The 16,555-nt window shown below is 34.7% G+C and overlaps 1 protein-coding gene across 1 annotated transcript in view; it reads right to left on the reverse strand.

The window, feature by feature from the left end:
- Positions 1-16,555, reverse strand: part of LOC138706573 (toll-like receptor 2) — a 42,322-nt gene that overhangs the window by 12,681 nt on the left and 13,086 nt on the right. Inside the window, exons 3-4 of the mRNA XM_069836056.1 lie at positions 8,770-9,916; positions 2,725-2,914 (exon numbers count right to left, since the gene is read on the reverse strand). Coding sequence (XP_069692157.1) covers positions 2,725-2,914; positions 8,770-9,916 — 1,337 coding nt within the window. The remainder of the gene's footprint in view (positions 1-2,724; positions 2,915-8,769; positions 9,917-16,555) is intronic.

The raw sequence follows: 16,555 nt of genomic DNA on the forward strand, positions 1-16,555 counted from the left end.
TCATATTTTAAATTTTATTCATTTACGTCTTGTGATGTAGGAGTATTTTCAAGGTACAAATATATTTTTCAGAGACATAAAAGTATCTCTTTTGATAAACTGAAAATGTACATTATTATTAATTTAACAAGACTAGATACTATAATAATTATGTATTTTGTTTGTTATTCTTACATGTACACGCAAATAATTTTATATTGAAAATTACAAAGATTCTAATTAACAAATATATTTGTATAGGCCTACAATAATACTTGCCTATTTTATTTCTTACTGTAAGGCACAAAGACATGTTTGGTTACCACCCGACTGTACATGTTTGTTTTGCTAGTTTGTTGACGGTGAGAGCCGCGTTACTACTGTTCATTTGGTAGGTATATACGTATAATCCAAGCTCACACAACGTAGCAGTTTTGGTACGAACTTCTTACTTCTGGTAAAGATAAGCTACTGGAGGCTGAAAGTAAAAGTAGAAGCTCTCATAGGGGAAGAAGGTTTTAGAACTGGACGCTCTACAACAGACAGTATATTCATATTACACCAAATATTTGAGAAAAGAAAAGAATTCAACTTATGTTGCTTTCATTGATTTCGAGAAGGCCTTCGATAGATTAAACAGATTTAATATATAGACCATAATGGAAAATCAAGACTACCCACAGCACTTAATAATATTACAAAATATATATCATAACTCTAAAATTGTAATAAACACCGGAAAGAAAAGAATAGAAGAAATTCTAATAAATAAAGGCATGAGACAAGGGTATACAATTTCACCTTCTCTTTTTAACATCTACATAAATGACCTCATCCTAAATCGGTGAAGAATTAAAAAAAAAAGAGATCAAATTAAACAACATTGAAAGTTTTAATATTTTATTATACGCCGATGATGATGATGATATATTACAAACAAAAAAGAAGACTTACAATATTCTTTACATCACCTAAACAAAGTATGCAAACAGAGTGATTTCAGAATCTGAAAAGAGAAAACTAAAGTGATGGCATTTTAAGGAAAGTTACTTGTAATATCAAAAATAATTCTAGAAGATAATACTATAGAACAAGTCTCAAACTTTACATATGTTGCGAATTTACTACAGGATTTGAAACACAAAAAAAAAAAAAAAAAAAAAAAAAAAAAAAAAAAAAAAAAAAAAAAAAAAAAAAAAAAAAAACATTTATACAAAATTGTAAAAATTTCAACAGGTAGTAGCCCTGAGTGGCGCAGTTGGTATAGCGCTGGCCTTCTGTGCCCGAGGTTGCGGGTTCGATCCCGGCCCAGGTCAATGGCATTTAAGTGTGCTTAAATGCGACAGGCTCATATCACTAGATTTAGTGGCATGTAAAAGAACTCCTGCGGGACAAAATTCCGGCACACCGGCGACGATATAACCTCAGCAGTTGCGAGCGTCGTTAAATAAACCATAGTTTTTTTTCAACAAGTATGCGGCACAATTCATAGGACATTAAAATGAAAAACAAAGAAAGAAACAATAATATCTATATCTATACTAATAATAAATCTGTAGCCAAAATTTGTCTGGTAATTTTAGATTTTGCAAAAATAATTGGTGTTAACATGTATAATTAACCATCCTGAAACCGAAAATCGCTTTTTTTAAATTTTTGTTTGTATGTCTGTCTGTCTGGATGTTTGTTACCTTTTCACGCGATAATGGCTGAACCGATTTAAATGAAAATTGGAATATAAATTAAGTTCGTTGTAACTTAGATTTTAGGCTATATGGCAATCAAAATACTTTATTTAAAAGGGGGGTTATAAGGGGGCTTGAAGTAAATCGAAATATCTCCCTTATTCTTAATTTTCATGAAAAATGTTACATAACAAAAGTTTCTTTACAAATAATTTCCGATAAGTTTTCTTCTATCCAAAATTTTGATAGGACTGATATTTAATGAGATAAATGAGTTTTAAAATTACAATAACAACGCCATCTAAGGCGCTGTACTGAAATAAAAACAAATGACTTCGTCTATAAGGGGCTTTGGACAACAACAATCGAAAGCTACTGAACATAGCCTACAGAGAATGTTTCTGTGTTTGTATGAAGTAATATCGGAAGCTAATTAATTGTTTAATTATATTATTTCACCATTGGAAAGTGTAGTTTCTCTAGATGGACATAATTCTACAATATTACAGTAACTTCTGAAACATATAGCAAGTAATATAAAGTATACACATTAAAACTAAATGATATGTCAATGTTCATTAAACTATGGTTGCATGTAATAACAATTAAGAAACTTGTTAAAGGAATTGTCATTGTACCAAATGATTGCTTTCTGGACCAAAATGACCGCACTTTAATTATTTAAATACAATTTAAATTAAGTAACATATTAAACGATTTATCCTTCTATCAAACACGAATGTTCCCTGGATCAAACGTCCTATTTTAATTATGTAATTAGTTTATATTTATTTCTAACAGGTGCAGCGGAGCGCACGGGTACGGCTAGTAATTATATAAAACAATGGCTGTTCCTTTACTTCTGTATGGTAATGACACATGGGTGCTTAATAGTGAAATTCAGAGTGCAGAAACGGACGGACAGACAGCATGCCAGAAACCACTTTTCGAGTACCGGAATGTAAAATACTGAAAAATAGTATTTATGCGAAAATCTCGAAATCCACTATTGCAGCATCGCAATACTCGGGTGGGCTCGACCTCTGTAACTTATGTGTACCTGGCTCTTAACGAAGTTGTTGGAGAGCACCAGGATGGTGAATCGGCTTCGCTGCATTGAGCGGACGATGTTGAGCGAGATGAAGGATCCCAGAATGAAATCCCTCTCATGCAAGCATAGGCGGAACTCCTCCTCACAATTCTCCAGTGCCGGAGTCATTTCTTCCAACACCCATTGTCTGTCAAAACGACTGAAACAAACCACTTTATGGGATTATTGTGAAAGAGAATTTTCTTTCTCTACATTTACACAATAACATAATTACATTTTATTTATTTACTTGTTTATTTATTTATTTACTTGTTTGTTTATTTATTATTTATTTATTTACTTATTTATTTATTTATGTATTTACTTGTTTATTTATTTATTTATTACTTATTAATTTACTTACTTTACTTATTTATTTATTATTTATTTACTTACTTACTTATTTACTTATTTATTTATTTATTTATTTATTTATTTATTTACTTGTGTATTTACTTGATTATTTACTTATTTATTTATTTACTTATTTACTTAAAGATTCCTGATAAGACTCTTCAGACAATTGCATCAACCATTTTAAAATCTTCATTGAACATCATCAATCACCATCTCTATTCATCTTTATAATATTCAATGTATATTATTTATTTTCAATACATTTTTATCGTTTTGATAGCCACCACATCTTGTCGCAGAATATTCTTTTTTAAAATTTCATTATGTATTTTTTTAACATTAGTTTACATTTTCTTTTTTGTTCATTTGAATTGATTAGGATGCCGATATTTTAAATCTAAGATTTGGAAGGCTATCATTTCGATGATATTCTCTCTTTACTTATTTATTTACTTTTTATTTATTTCTTTATTTTTTATTTATTTACTTACTTATTTACTTAGTTAATTATTTATTTATTTATTCAGTTGTTTGTTTTATATATATATATATATATATATATATAATAATAGGTCTAGAATTTAAAATTACAGTTTTCTTATACTATACTGTATATCGAACTACTGGGGTTAAAATGAGATACCAGTATAACATGAAAATATATATTGTAATATAGGTTGTGTATATTTTAATATAAGTTCCATATGTAAAGGAAAACTATAATAGTACATTATGCAACGAAGCTATAATGATAGTAATTAAGAAGCGAGTATGGATGTTTATGAAACGAGCGCAACCGAGTTTCATAATTTTTATACGAGCTTCTTAATTACCATTATAGGCGAGTTTCATACGACTTTTTATGCTCGACCATATTTCTAACTTGAAATTATTCATTTTATTTGTATCTAACTGACCTTGAGCATTACCTCGTAAATTGTGAGATGTGCGCAGACGCGAAAGTATTGATTTTTTCCGAGGAACAGATGTCCACATTGACCTTGACAGCCTATAAGAACCTACAGAGTAAACTAAATATTAACTTTGATGTAACATTGAAATTAAATTAGACATTGAAAAACGAGATGACAAATTGAATTTATTTGAATATTATTTACAATTAACGCTAATTTTATTATAGTAACAGAACATAACCTTCTGCGACAATATTGGATTTCCAGCTTCCGTGACTTTTCGCTAATTCTCTTTCGATTGCATATCCGAGAATAATCTATACTTGCGGTTTTATAACGGTACAAAGCTGACTTGTTATTGGCTGAGGTTTTATAACGGTACAAAGCTGACTCGTCATTGGCTGAACACCTGTACTTTAATGAGTGGGTGTACTTTAATGACATGCATTAAAGGACTGCTACCAGATGTATAATTAGTACATTTCGACATGATCGAGCATAAATAATTTTTTGTGAAATTTTTTGTAACTGCAGAGTAGCTCAACAAAAATGTATACACTGTTTGTTCATCAGTAACTCTGGAACAAATTGAGATAAAACTCTCGTTTTTGGGAAAATTGTAGCTTAATGTAGGTGTTCGAAGTGGCCACCATCAGCATCCAAACACTGTCGATACCGCCGAACTGCTCCACGAACTAAGTTCTGTAATATGTCCAGGTCCACACCTGTGGAGTAACGGTCAGCGCGTCTGGCCGCGAAACCAGGTGGCCAGGGTTCGAATCCCGGTCGGGGCAAGTTACGTGGTTGAGTTACCTCAACCCAATACGAGCAAATGTTGGGTAACTTTCGGTGCTGGACCCCGGACTCATTTCACCGGCATTATCACCATTTCATTCAGACGCTAAATAATCTAGATGTTGATACAGCGTCGTAAAATAACCCAATAAAAAAAGTGTCCAGTCTGATGGCTGTACATGACGTTAAATTTCGATTTGTTCTCTTAGCGCATCCAGTGTAGCTGGCGTTTCCCGATAAACGGGTAGACTACAGGAATTTTCGTCACCGGAGATGTCGTCATTATACCTTCTTGTCACCGATTTCTTTCTAGTCACCGCCTTTCTCGTCACCGATTAGATTTAATAATTTATTAATGTTTTATTGGAAAATTTTAATGAGATTTAAATGTAATTTTAAAGCTGTTTCCGTGGTTACGCATATAAGTATTTCGCAAAAAAAAAATTTAAGTTTAAGGTAACGTTCTTACTCATTTTTGTTATTATCAAATTTATTGTACTGATGGAACATCACGAAGGGGAATTTCGATTCACTCGAAGTATTAGAGACTTTGTGGAACTAATACATTAAGGGTATATGTATACCAGGCATAAAGTTCGAGATTCCGGTGTTGTTTGGAGATGCGACCAGAGCAGAAGATGCAACGCTACGATAACCCTAACTCCTGATAAACCATCTGTAATTGAAGGCCCTTCTGAACGTCCAAGTCATGGTCCTAACTGGGGAAGGATTCACGCCATTGAAACCGTGGAGGCAATTAAAGAAACTGCACGAACAGCAGATGCATCACCTGCAGTCATTATTCAGCGTCACGCAAGAAATGTTTCGAGTGAAACAAACATGAACCTGCCAAAGGAAGAAACCATGAAGAGAACTGTCCGAAAAGTACGAAGACAAAATTTCTCACCTGGGCCCCGACATGTAGATGAATTGGAAGATATTGATGATCACTGAGTCATCGGACACAATTTTAGTGGCACTTTTGAAACATAAATCATGTAACATTTTATGCAAAGTGACAATTTTGAAACATTAATCACATAACATTTTGTACGAGATCGTGCGTATTTGCTTGGTTTCTGCACAAAACCAATCCGCGGTAAGTCTAAAATTCCACATTCAGTATTCCCAACCTAACACACATAACAATTTCCCTTTTCTTACCGCTTAAGTGACATATTGATTTTACTGTTTTAGGCTTTTAACATATTATTTTAGAGACGTTCAATATAGTAATAATTATAAGTTGGAAACTTACCACTGCAATTTTACCTAAATTGCACTGTTAATTATTGTTTTTAAATATTTGCAAAAATTAAGTAAACTCGTTACTGCATTCGTGATGCATGTAACATTAAGGAAGCCGTTTGTTTTAAGTTCGCATTTATAGACTGGGGAAAAAAAAGACAGACGTATATCACGGCCTGCTGGAGTATAGTAAACACAGAACAATTTAAAGCAACAATGTTGAAGATAGATATTTTTGTTTTGCAAATTTGCCGCCATTGAACAGAAAACAAGATGGAGATTTCATTGCAACTAATTAGAAATTCCTCTTTCAGTATTGTAATAAACGATCTTCGCACAAAATAATGAACGATACACGAGCGGTATGTTTTCTTTCAATTCTCGGAAATTAAAAAAGCTCAACTACGTTTCGCTTTTTCAAACTTTTCCTCGAACATGAAAACTTCAACATACCGCTCTTGTAACTCATGTTACTATTACATAACTGGTGACCAAATTATCGGGTGACCAAAAAGTTGAAGTGACCAAAACACCGGGTGACAAAATTGGTACAATGACGAGAGTTCCGGTGTCGAGAATTCCGCTTCCCCCGATAAAAAATATCCTTTAGGATCCCCCAGCACCTCTTCTACCTATCCATCGTCCGGGTAGAGTTTCGTCCAGATACGCCCTGACATGTCGATGGTAGTGGGCTGGGGCTCCATATTGTTGCAGATAAAATCTGTCGTCTCCATACAGCTCGCGAATAGCAGGTACAAGTTATCTGAAGCATCTCGAGATATACCATACCGGTAATTGTGCCTTCAAAGAAGAACGGTCCAATCAAATCCGGAGGACAGACCACACAACACATTAAGTCCCGGTAAACTGACGGCTTTGTCCTGATGGACATGCGGATTTTCGGCGGTCTAGTACACGCAATTGTGGCGGTTTACAGTGCCATTCAGTTTAAATTGTGTCTCGTCAGACCAGACAATGTTCTCTGCAAACTCCCCATGTTTCCAAACCACTCACAATACTCAATTCGTCGATCAGGCTCGCTCTCATTCATTGCATGCAGCAGTCTTGGAATGTACACTTAGTCTTCAAAATTCGCTCTACACTTGATCGACTGACTCCGGTTTCACATGCACACTGTTTCACAGAATTCTGTGGTGAACGTGTAAATTGTTACTGCTGCGGAGGTAGCTGCAGTTGTTGCTGTTACAGTTCGTCCGGAACGTCCTTTATTAACATCACCCATTCACAATGAAAATTAAACACAACCGTAACATAAACACAGAACTTTGCGGCCAGGCTACCAAATGGGATCATTCACAATGATTCACATAAGCATTGATATAAACATTAACGTAAGACGTTAACATGAAAGTTTGCAAACTCCAAACTTTCATGCTTATGCTTAGGTGATTTGCAAACAGAACACAATCGTGGAGCGCTGAAGTATACGACGGAATATGAGGAAATGGCGTTGTTGTTGTTGTTGTTATGTTTCCATGGTTACCAAGTATGTTTGCTGTTATGTTTATGTTCCCATCGTGAATGATGGTATGACTTATTGATTTTACTGTAACGTTAAGATAACGCTTACGTTATGTTTAATTTTCATTGTGAATGAGCCTTAACAGTACCACTGGCTCCGAATTTGTGCCGAATACGCGTAACTGTTAGACGTGTCGGCGGTACTGTTTGAAACTCGCTCCGCTATTGTCGCCGTACCTCGCTAATGTTTTCAAACTTAAAATACCACTTCCAAAAAAATCGCCTTCAGTTGTTCGAACGACAACCTTGTATCCGCCATTTTGTTTTCGCATACACCAGCGCGCTCATCTGTCACTGCCAACTATAGGCATCGAACAAGGAAAACTCAGTGCGCAGAAACCACCGGGCATGACTATCTCGCGCTGATACGTATGCTTCCTTTCCCAGCATGCTCTCACGCCTACTGCAGGGGAGTATAGCATGCGCGCCACGAGGAGTCCGAACTGAGTTTTGCTAGTAGGATACCTTTTAACAACATTAAACTACAATTTCCCCGAAAATGATGACTTTATCTCAATTTGTTCCAAAGTTATTGATGAACAAATAGTGTATACATTTTTTGGGCTACTCTGTATTGTCATTTGATTCTGATTCTGAAGAAGAGTATGAAGAATTAATTTTTAGTTAGTTATTTAACGATGCTGTATCAACTACTAGGTTATTTAGCGTCGATGGGCCGATGATTCGCCACAGATTACCTGGCATTCAACTTACGGTTGGGGAAAACCTCGGAAAAAACCCAACCAGGTAATCAGCCCAAGCGGGAATCGAACCCGCACCCAAGCGCAACTTCAGACCGGCAGACAAGTGCCTTAACTGACTGAGCAACGCCGGTGGCTTGAATTAATTTTGAGAAATAACAAGAAGAAAAGAATTTATACTAAAAGGGTTTACTACTACTGCTACTACTACTACTACTACTATTATTATTATTATTATTATTATTATTATTATTATTATTATTATTATATGGAATATGTCTGTGAATTGAATGACACATTTCCTAAAAGAAATGGATCACGTTCTCATATTACCATCCAGCAAGACGTCTAATCCAAACTTTGAAGCGTCAAAAAAGCCAAATCAAAATCTCTCTTCAATAAGCTACTATAGCTTTCCCTCCTGTTAAAAAATGTTGTCATAAATTCATTAAGCCTACCTGTAAGAAACGAAGGCGTCATACTCGAAATCTTCGTTATTTTCCACTGAATCTCGTTTCTTCTTCTGCTTCAACAGGAACATGATATATGAAATCTCAAATTTAAACCTGCGATAAACTAAATAAAACACCACACCAAGCACAAGAAATGAAACAGCAATGATACCTGCCACAACCCAATAGTTAATTACTCGATTGAAGCATGTATCCGGCAAATAGGCGTCCAAAATTGTGTTTAAAGACAAACTGTCAGACCTCATACACATTGGAATGCCTTTCTCTCTAAGCAGGAGTATTTCCACAACTCCTGACTCCTTTTGCAAATTCTGAAACCAGATTTTGAACTCTTCCACATGACAATCCATACATTGAAAAGGATTTTTCCCCAAATCAACGCTTGCTAAGGGCTTCATGGAGGCCCCCATGGTCTTTGTAATTGTCGGCATTAAATTGTATGATAAATTTAAGTTGTCAACCCATGTATGATACACCGTAGTGGATTCATTGTATTTTGAAGAAATGTCATGTTTTGCAAACACAAACGGGTCAGACCAACTTTTTATAGAGTTGTGTGAAAGATCCAATTCAGAAACTGTTCCCGACGACAAAATATCGCCAGGATACCTGAGTTTATTGTAAGAAAGATCAATATATTGCAGAACTTTCTTCAGCCCGAGTTCAAGATTAGGTCCTTCTCTGAGATTCAGATGTGAGAGGTTTATATATCTTAATTCTGGAAATCCAACAAATAATTTAGGCGGTATAAGTTTCATATTATTTCCCGATAAATTTATGTTTCGAAGTGAAAGTTGTTCTCGAAAGATCTTTTCGTCGCCCAAATCCGAAATTCCACAGTTACTTATATCAAGGTGTTGCAAACGGATATGTGACACAGAATTATTTCCTCCAAGTAAAAGGTGATGAAGGTATTCCAAGCTTTTCAGATTTGTATGGGAAAATGAAAGCCAGGTTAAATTTGTCAAATTGTGGAGAATATTGCTAAATTGCAATTGGCTGTAGTTGAGAATATTTCCAGATAAATCAAGACGTTTAAGATTAGGGAGAAGAGATATCCCTTCTGGAATCATTTGGATCTTGGTGGAAGAAAGACTGAGATCTTCAATATTTGGTGCTTCTTGGAAGTTGCCTGAAACAGAACAATAATTTAGGGTCAAGTACAACATGAGTTATATATTTTGTTTTTAGATTTTAAACAAGCATATGGCAGTAGCATTTATAATATTATGACTAGAATCCTGCGTCTCGTTACCTCCTCAAAGAAACCCGCAACAATGTAGGTATGTATGGAGTAAAGCTTGTCGGCATCTAAAGGTGCGTCTCCACTATTAAACATTTAACAACAACATGTTAAATGTTAAATTGTTTACCGTTAACATCCCAACATGTTGATTGAACATGTTAATGCTAATTTCATTTAACACTTTGTCCGCACTGTTAAATATGTTAAACTTTACTTTCTTTGCGTAGTCCACCATAAACAATCTATGAGATTTTAATATAGATAGGTAGTGATTTATTTTCAAACCTTGGACAATGGACTCAGATGATGATCTGACTTTTGTAATTGCCTCTATTGCTTGTTACAAGGCTTTGAAAACGAAGGAAATGAGAATGTGGGTGCGGCAATATCTTAGTAAAAGACACTTTGCAGGATACATTCTAAACAAGCTTAAAGTTGAATACAGAATCGATTTGGATTCAAAAACTTGCTGAGAATGTCAGAACACGATTTTAATATAGTGCTGCAAAAATACTTCCTGTTACATCAAAGAAATACACAATTTAAGAGCAGCCATTTCATCTCAATTAAAAAAATTACAGCGCGATTGATTATCATAGGACCTACGACATGATAGATGTTAAAGGAGTGGGTAATATCGTATAATTATTCTTTCCCAAGTTTTGCGAACGTTAACTTACATCACCAAATACGACCATTACTGACGTCAACATAGCATTAACGTTTAGCGTACGACGAGAGTGCGAAAACTCTCTATTGTATTCTCGAGAACAATTAAATAATAATTCCAGTTCTCTAAAACAGTCAGCCTTCTTAGTTTTGCCCGTGTATTCTTTTGCAGACATCCCACAAACAAAGCCTTTCCATCAGTGCATTAATTTTATTCTAATGCATTTTCTTTCGTCCACTCCATTACTTCGAACAACTTACAGCTAACACCAAGGACCAATGATAGTATAAAAATGATCAAGATACGCACTACAAAATCGGAACTTATAGTTGTTTGCTATGGAAATTGTACGAACTTTGCCGAACTGTACCGACGCCGCACGAGCAAATGAATTGACTTGACAAATTTTCCATTTCTGCTGTAAAACCCGCAAACATGTTAAAAGTATTAAATTCAACATTACTTAGTTAACATGTTAAGTCAATTGAGACTTGAAATGTCCATATACATGTTAAATTCAACATGTTATATTTAACATGTTGTTGTTAAATGTTTAATAGTGGAGACGCGCCTAAACGCTACTTAATTCAGGTCTGCTGTTCAGTGAACATACGAAAACAAAACAAAGCTATACGGTTGGAATTGAGTGCCCCAATAGAAGAATTTGATAGCGAGAACGTCATTAGGAAAAAAAAACGAAATATATTTTATCAGAAAGAAGGAAAAATGTTTCATTTGAAATACTTAAAATGTTTACAGTCACTGATTGTAATGTGTATGCCTAGATATTCATAAAGCACGCACTCGTAATTTGTTTTATTTTAAGTTTGTGCTGACATTTATATTTTTTAATTTGTTAATTCCAAACTTTAATTAGATCTAAACTACAGTATTTAGATGCGTTTTACTTATTGTAAAAATCAGAGGTAGACAAATTCTGGGCGCTGGTAGCCATGGCGACTAATAATGTTTATATAGCGCCTGAATTGTTTATTGAGTTGAAATTTTTTAAGATTTCGATCTCATTTATGTCACTACGACTAATACATAATGTTAACAAAATCGGTTGTAGGAAGAAATTCGATCTGATTTTTAAATTAATGTCGTTACATTTGTTGCTCATATCAAGATATTGTCCTTTTTATATTACAAAAGAATGCTGTTAGAATTTTATCGGGTAATAATGAAGTAGCACACTGCACACCACTGTTTATTAGATTTCAAATTATGACACTTTGCATATTTTGCGCTTGTTATATGTTAAAAGAAATTAATCTCCGCTTCCTTTGCGCAAAGAATATCATGGCCACGCTACCAGACATTATAATGATATTCAGTTACCATTGATAAGACTTGAAAAAACAAATTATCTATTTTTGAAACAAAGTATCAAATTTTGCAACATGTTGTCTAATGATGTTAAAATTTTGGATATGAGACATTTTAAGATTATATATTAAAAATGTTTTACCACTCATCCATATTATAAAATTACTGATTTTAAAGTTATGCTCAAGAACGTGTTATTTTGACTTAGTTTGATTGTCTCTAGGCACAAGCCAAACTCAGTAAACATATTTGTCTGTCCGTGGACGAACGATCTGTCTGTCTATTTATTTATTTATTTGCTTATTTATTTATGTCATATTTATCTATCTACCTCTTTATCTATTTACTGCACCTATTGACCTATCCGTTTGTCTGTTTGTTTGTTTGTTTGTTTGTTTGTTTGTTGTTTTTTGTACGTTTGTTCGCTTACTTACTTACCTACTTATTTAATCGTGCACTCATTCACTCCCTCACTGATTCATGTTTATCTAGGCTTTTTTTTACATTGGGGAAGTTAATTGAAGTGAATTTATTATGGCAGGCAGAGAAACTATCTCGTGCCCCCATGTTTTGTATTGCTACCTGTGCACTTCATTAGAACCAGGTACCCACCTCGAAGCCGTTAGCCCTGTTATCTAGGTATTTATCGATTATTTATTTATGCTCGACCATGCCGAAATGTAGTAATTATACACCTGGTAGCAGCCCTTTAATGGACCTCATTAAAGTACACCTATCCATTAAAGTTCAGGTGTTCCACCAATCAGAAATCACCATTGTAGCAATATGAAAGCGCAAGTATCGATTATTCTGGGATATGCAATCGAAAGACAGCTAGCAAAACGTCACGGAGGCTGGAAATCCAATAATGTCGCAGAAGGTTATGTTCTGTTACTATAATAATTAGCGTTAATTGTAAATAATATTCAAATAAATTCAATTTGTCATCTCGTTTTTCAATGTCTAAATCAATTTCAAGGTTATATCAAGATTAATGTTTATTTTACTCTCTACATTATATCAAGGTCAATGACATTTGTTTCTCGGAAAAAATCAATACTTTCGCCTGCGCACATCTCACAATTTACGAGTTATTGCACAAGGTCAGTTCCGCTCCCCAGTTAGATAAGGATACATGAATACTTATGAATAATTTCAAATTAGAAATATGGTCGAGCATAAAAAGTCGTATGAAACTTGCCTGTAATGGTAATTAAGAGGCTGGTATGAAAATTATGAAACTCGCTTGCGCTCGTTTCATAAACATACTCGCGTCTTAATTACTGCCATTATAGGCTGGTTGCATAATGTACTATTATGTATTTAGACCTATTTATGTATCTATTTATCTCTTTATCTATTTACCTATTGACCTATCCGTTTGTCTGTTTGTTGTTTTTTTGTACGTTTGTTCGCTTACTTATTTACTTATTTATCCGTGCACTCATTCACTCTCTCACTCATTCATGATTATCTAGGTATTTATCGATTATTTATATATGTATTTAGACCTATTTAGTTATTTATTTATTCATTTATTGGTTATTTATTTATTTATTTATTTATTTATTTATTTATTCATCCAGTTATTTATTCATTAATTATTTAATAATTTATTCATTTATTCATTTTTTATTCATTTATTCATTCACTTTTTGTTCGTTCATTCATTTATTTATTCATTTATTTATTCATTTTTTGTTCATTCATTTATTTATTCATTCATTCTAAATATTTATAGTTTGCCCTGTAATTGAATGCAAACCTCGTACAATTGATTCACTGAACTTGCAGTACGTTTGGCAAGAATCAACACATCTCGATTACAACACAGACGCTGATCTGCACCTTTCTGTTCATTGAATATGTGATATGTTCAATGCATTTTTATTCATTAGACACATACAGGAGGAATATCTATGTGGAGTTATTAAGGAGCAAGCCTACAAGGATCGGCATTGTTTTTATATTATGATATGGTATAGTTGTCAGGCAAGGTCTAGTTGCATGGAATACAACTCCTCCTCCTACTTTAAATAATAGTATTAATTATACCTACGTATTTTAGAATAAATGTATACCTAATAAACATTGTCTGTGTTTTGGACATATCACAAATCTCAGATCATGATTTTAACTTTTCACTTCTATTTAAATTACTATATTTATCGGTAACTATTGTCTCGTAAAAATGTGAGAGGTAATTTCTAGCTACGTCATTCCCAACCATAGGGGAATAGGCTACACATGACTTAGTACGATGATGCGGGGGTAGGTAAAACTCCACTCTTTTGCTTCGCTCATTGTTCTTATCTGGAATTTATGAAGTCTTGTCAATAGGATTTATTTTTTTATTTCAGTTGGTTATTTAACGACGCTGTATCAACTACTAGGTTATTTAGCGTCGATGAGATTGATGATAGCGAGATGGTATTTGACGAGATGAGGCCGAGGATTCGCCATAGATTATCTGGCATTCACCTTACGGTTGGGGAAAACCTCGGAAAAAACCCAACCATGTAATCAGCCTAAGCGGGGATCAAACCCGCGCCCGAGCGCAACTTCAGACCGGGAGGCAAGCACCTTAACCGACTGAGCCACGCCGGTGGTTTTGTCAATAGGAAGAGGCGTACTACAAGATTGCCCTTTATCACCTATTCTGTTGAAGATCTATTGAAAGTATAATATATTATTTTAATGTACCGAAGTACATATGATATTTCCATGCAGATATTCTGCGTCATCATACGATGAAAGAGTAATGGAACGGAGAAAAATTCTCTCCGGCACCGGGATTTGAACCCGGGTTTTCAGCTCTACGTGCTGATGCTTTATCCATTAAGCCACACCGGATACCCATCCAGTTGTCGGACAGTCAGACGTAGTGCAGAGGGCGGCACTAGAGGGAACCCAAGAGTTGGAACTCAAACTGAGACGATTCTGTCCGACACCGGGATGGGTATCCGGTGTGGCTTAGTGGATAAAGCATCAGAACGTAGAGCTGAAAACCCGGATTCAAATCCCGGTACCGGGGAGAATTTGTTTCCTTTCCATTACTCTTTCATCGTATCTATTAGAAGATTTAGTGGTGAATTGTTTTCAAGACATGGGATGGGTAATAGTAGGAGGAAGAAGAATAAAGTGCATAAAATTTGCTGATAACATGGCGTTGTTAGCAGAAGTGGAGATGATACTAAGGGATATGCTACTGGAGATAAGTGACAGCTGTAAGAAGTATAGGATGAGGATACTTTTAAATGCAAACACAACAAAGACCATGGTTGAGAATTAGAAATGAGGCAGTGAAACAAGTGGACAGCTTCAAATTCTTGCGGTTTACTGTAAGAAATAACAAGAGCTTCTGCCAAGAATCAAAAGGAGGATAGCAATGGCAAAGGAGCTTTAATAGGAAAAGGACCTTTGAAAAAAGAATTAAGGAAGATATTTTAGTGAAGTGCTTTGTGTGGAGTGTGGCATTGTAAGTGGGCAGGAACATTGGCATTACGTTTAATTGAAGAGAAACGAGTGAAAGTATTTAAAATGTGAACATGGTGGAGAATAGAGCGTGTGAAACGGATAAACAAACTAAGAAATGGAGCTGTGCTAGGAAGAGTGTGTGAAGAAAGAATAATGTTGAAACTGATCAGGAATATAAAAAGAAATTGACTGTCACTGGTTAAAAAGAAGGATACACTGGAAGGAATGGTTAACGGGGAGAAACTTCGGAGCAGAAGAAAATACCAGATGACAGACAACATTAAGATACATGGATCCAGTGCTGTCATGGAGGCCATACGGGGCCATACATCGTATGACAGCCTACAATTTTTTTTTTTTTTATTAATCGTATGGGGAAAGAAAATTTTGTCTATACGGAGCCATACAGCATATGGGTGCCTAAGTTTTGTACGCGGAGATCTGTACAGATCTGAGATCATCTCTTGGTGTTCCTAATGTATTTTGTTTGATATTCATAAACAAAAATTGTCCACCTCTGCAGCACTGGAATCCAGAATTATATAAAATGATGGTTGAAAAACAAGAAGTGCTGCAAATACACACCCCAAGATCAGTAGCGGCTCGCCGTCAAAAAAATAGGTGAAGTGCTGTTCACATAAACAAATGCATCAACAGTTTTACCAATATAATGAGTAGGCCTACTAATCGTAAACTACGTAGGCTACAATTTTAATAGTTCTAGAACACGTGCAAACAGGAAAACCAATTTATTTCAAGACTCAACCAATTTCTTACATACCAAGTCAATCCTACTATCTTTTAAAGCAGCAAACCTGTCGTTGATGTCTACATAAAATGTCTGATTTAACTGAGGATGGACATTATATTCTATGCAAAACTATGGGGCTAATGATGAAAGTCCCTCCTGTGATGTAGCATTCTGAGTGAAATTTTCAATATTTTCAATCAGGAAAGCTTCTTTCATCGGAAGAATTTTAAAAGTTATTTTATACAACTTCTCTATTTTCTTAACACTTTTTAAAACAAAGAACAAGTGGAACAGTAGA

Source organism: Periplaneta americana, chromosome 9 (genome assembly GCF_040183065.1).
Source record: "Periplaneta americana isolate PAMFEO1 chromosome 9, P.americana_PAMFEO1_priV1, whole genome shotgun sequence".
NCBI classification, from domain to species: Eukaryota; Metazoa; Arthropoda; class Insecta; order Blattodea; family Blattidae; genus Periplaneta; species Periplaneta americana.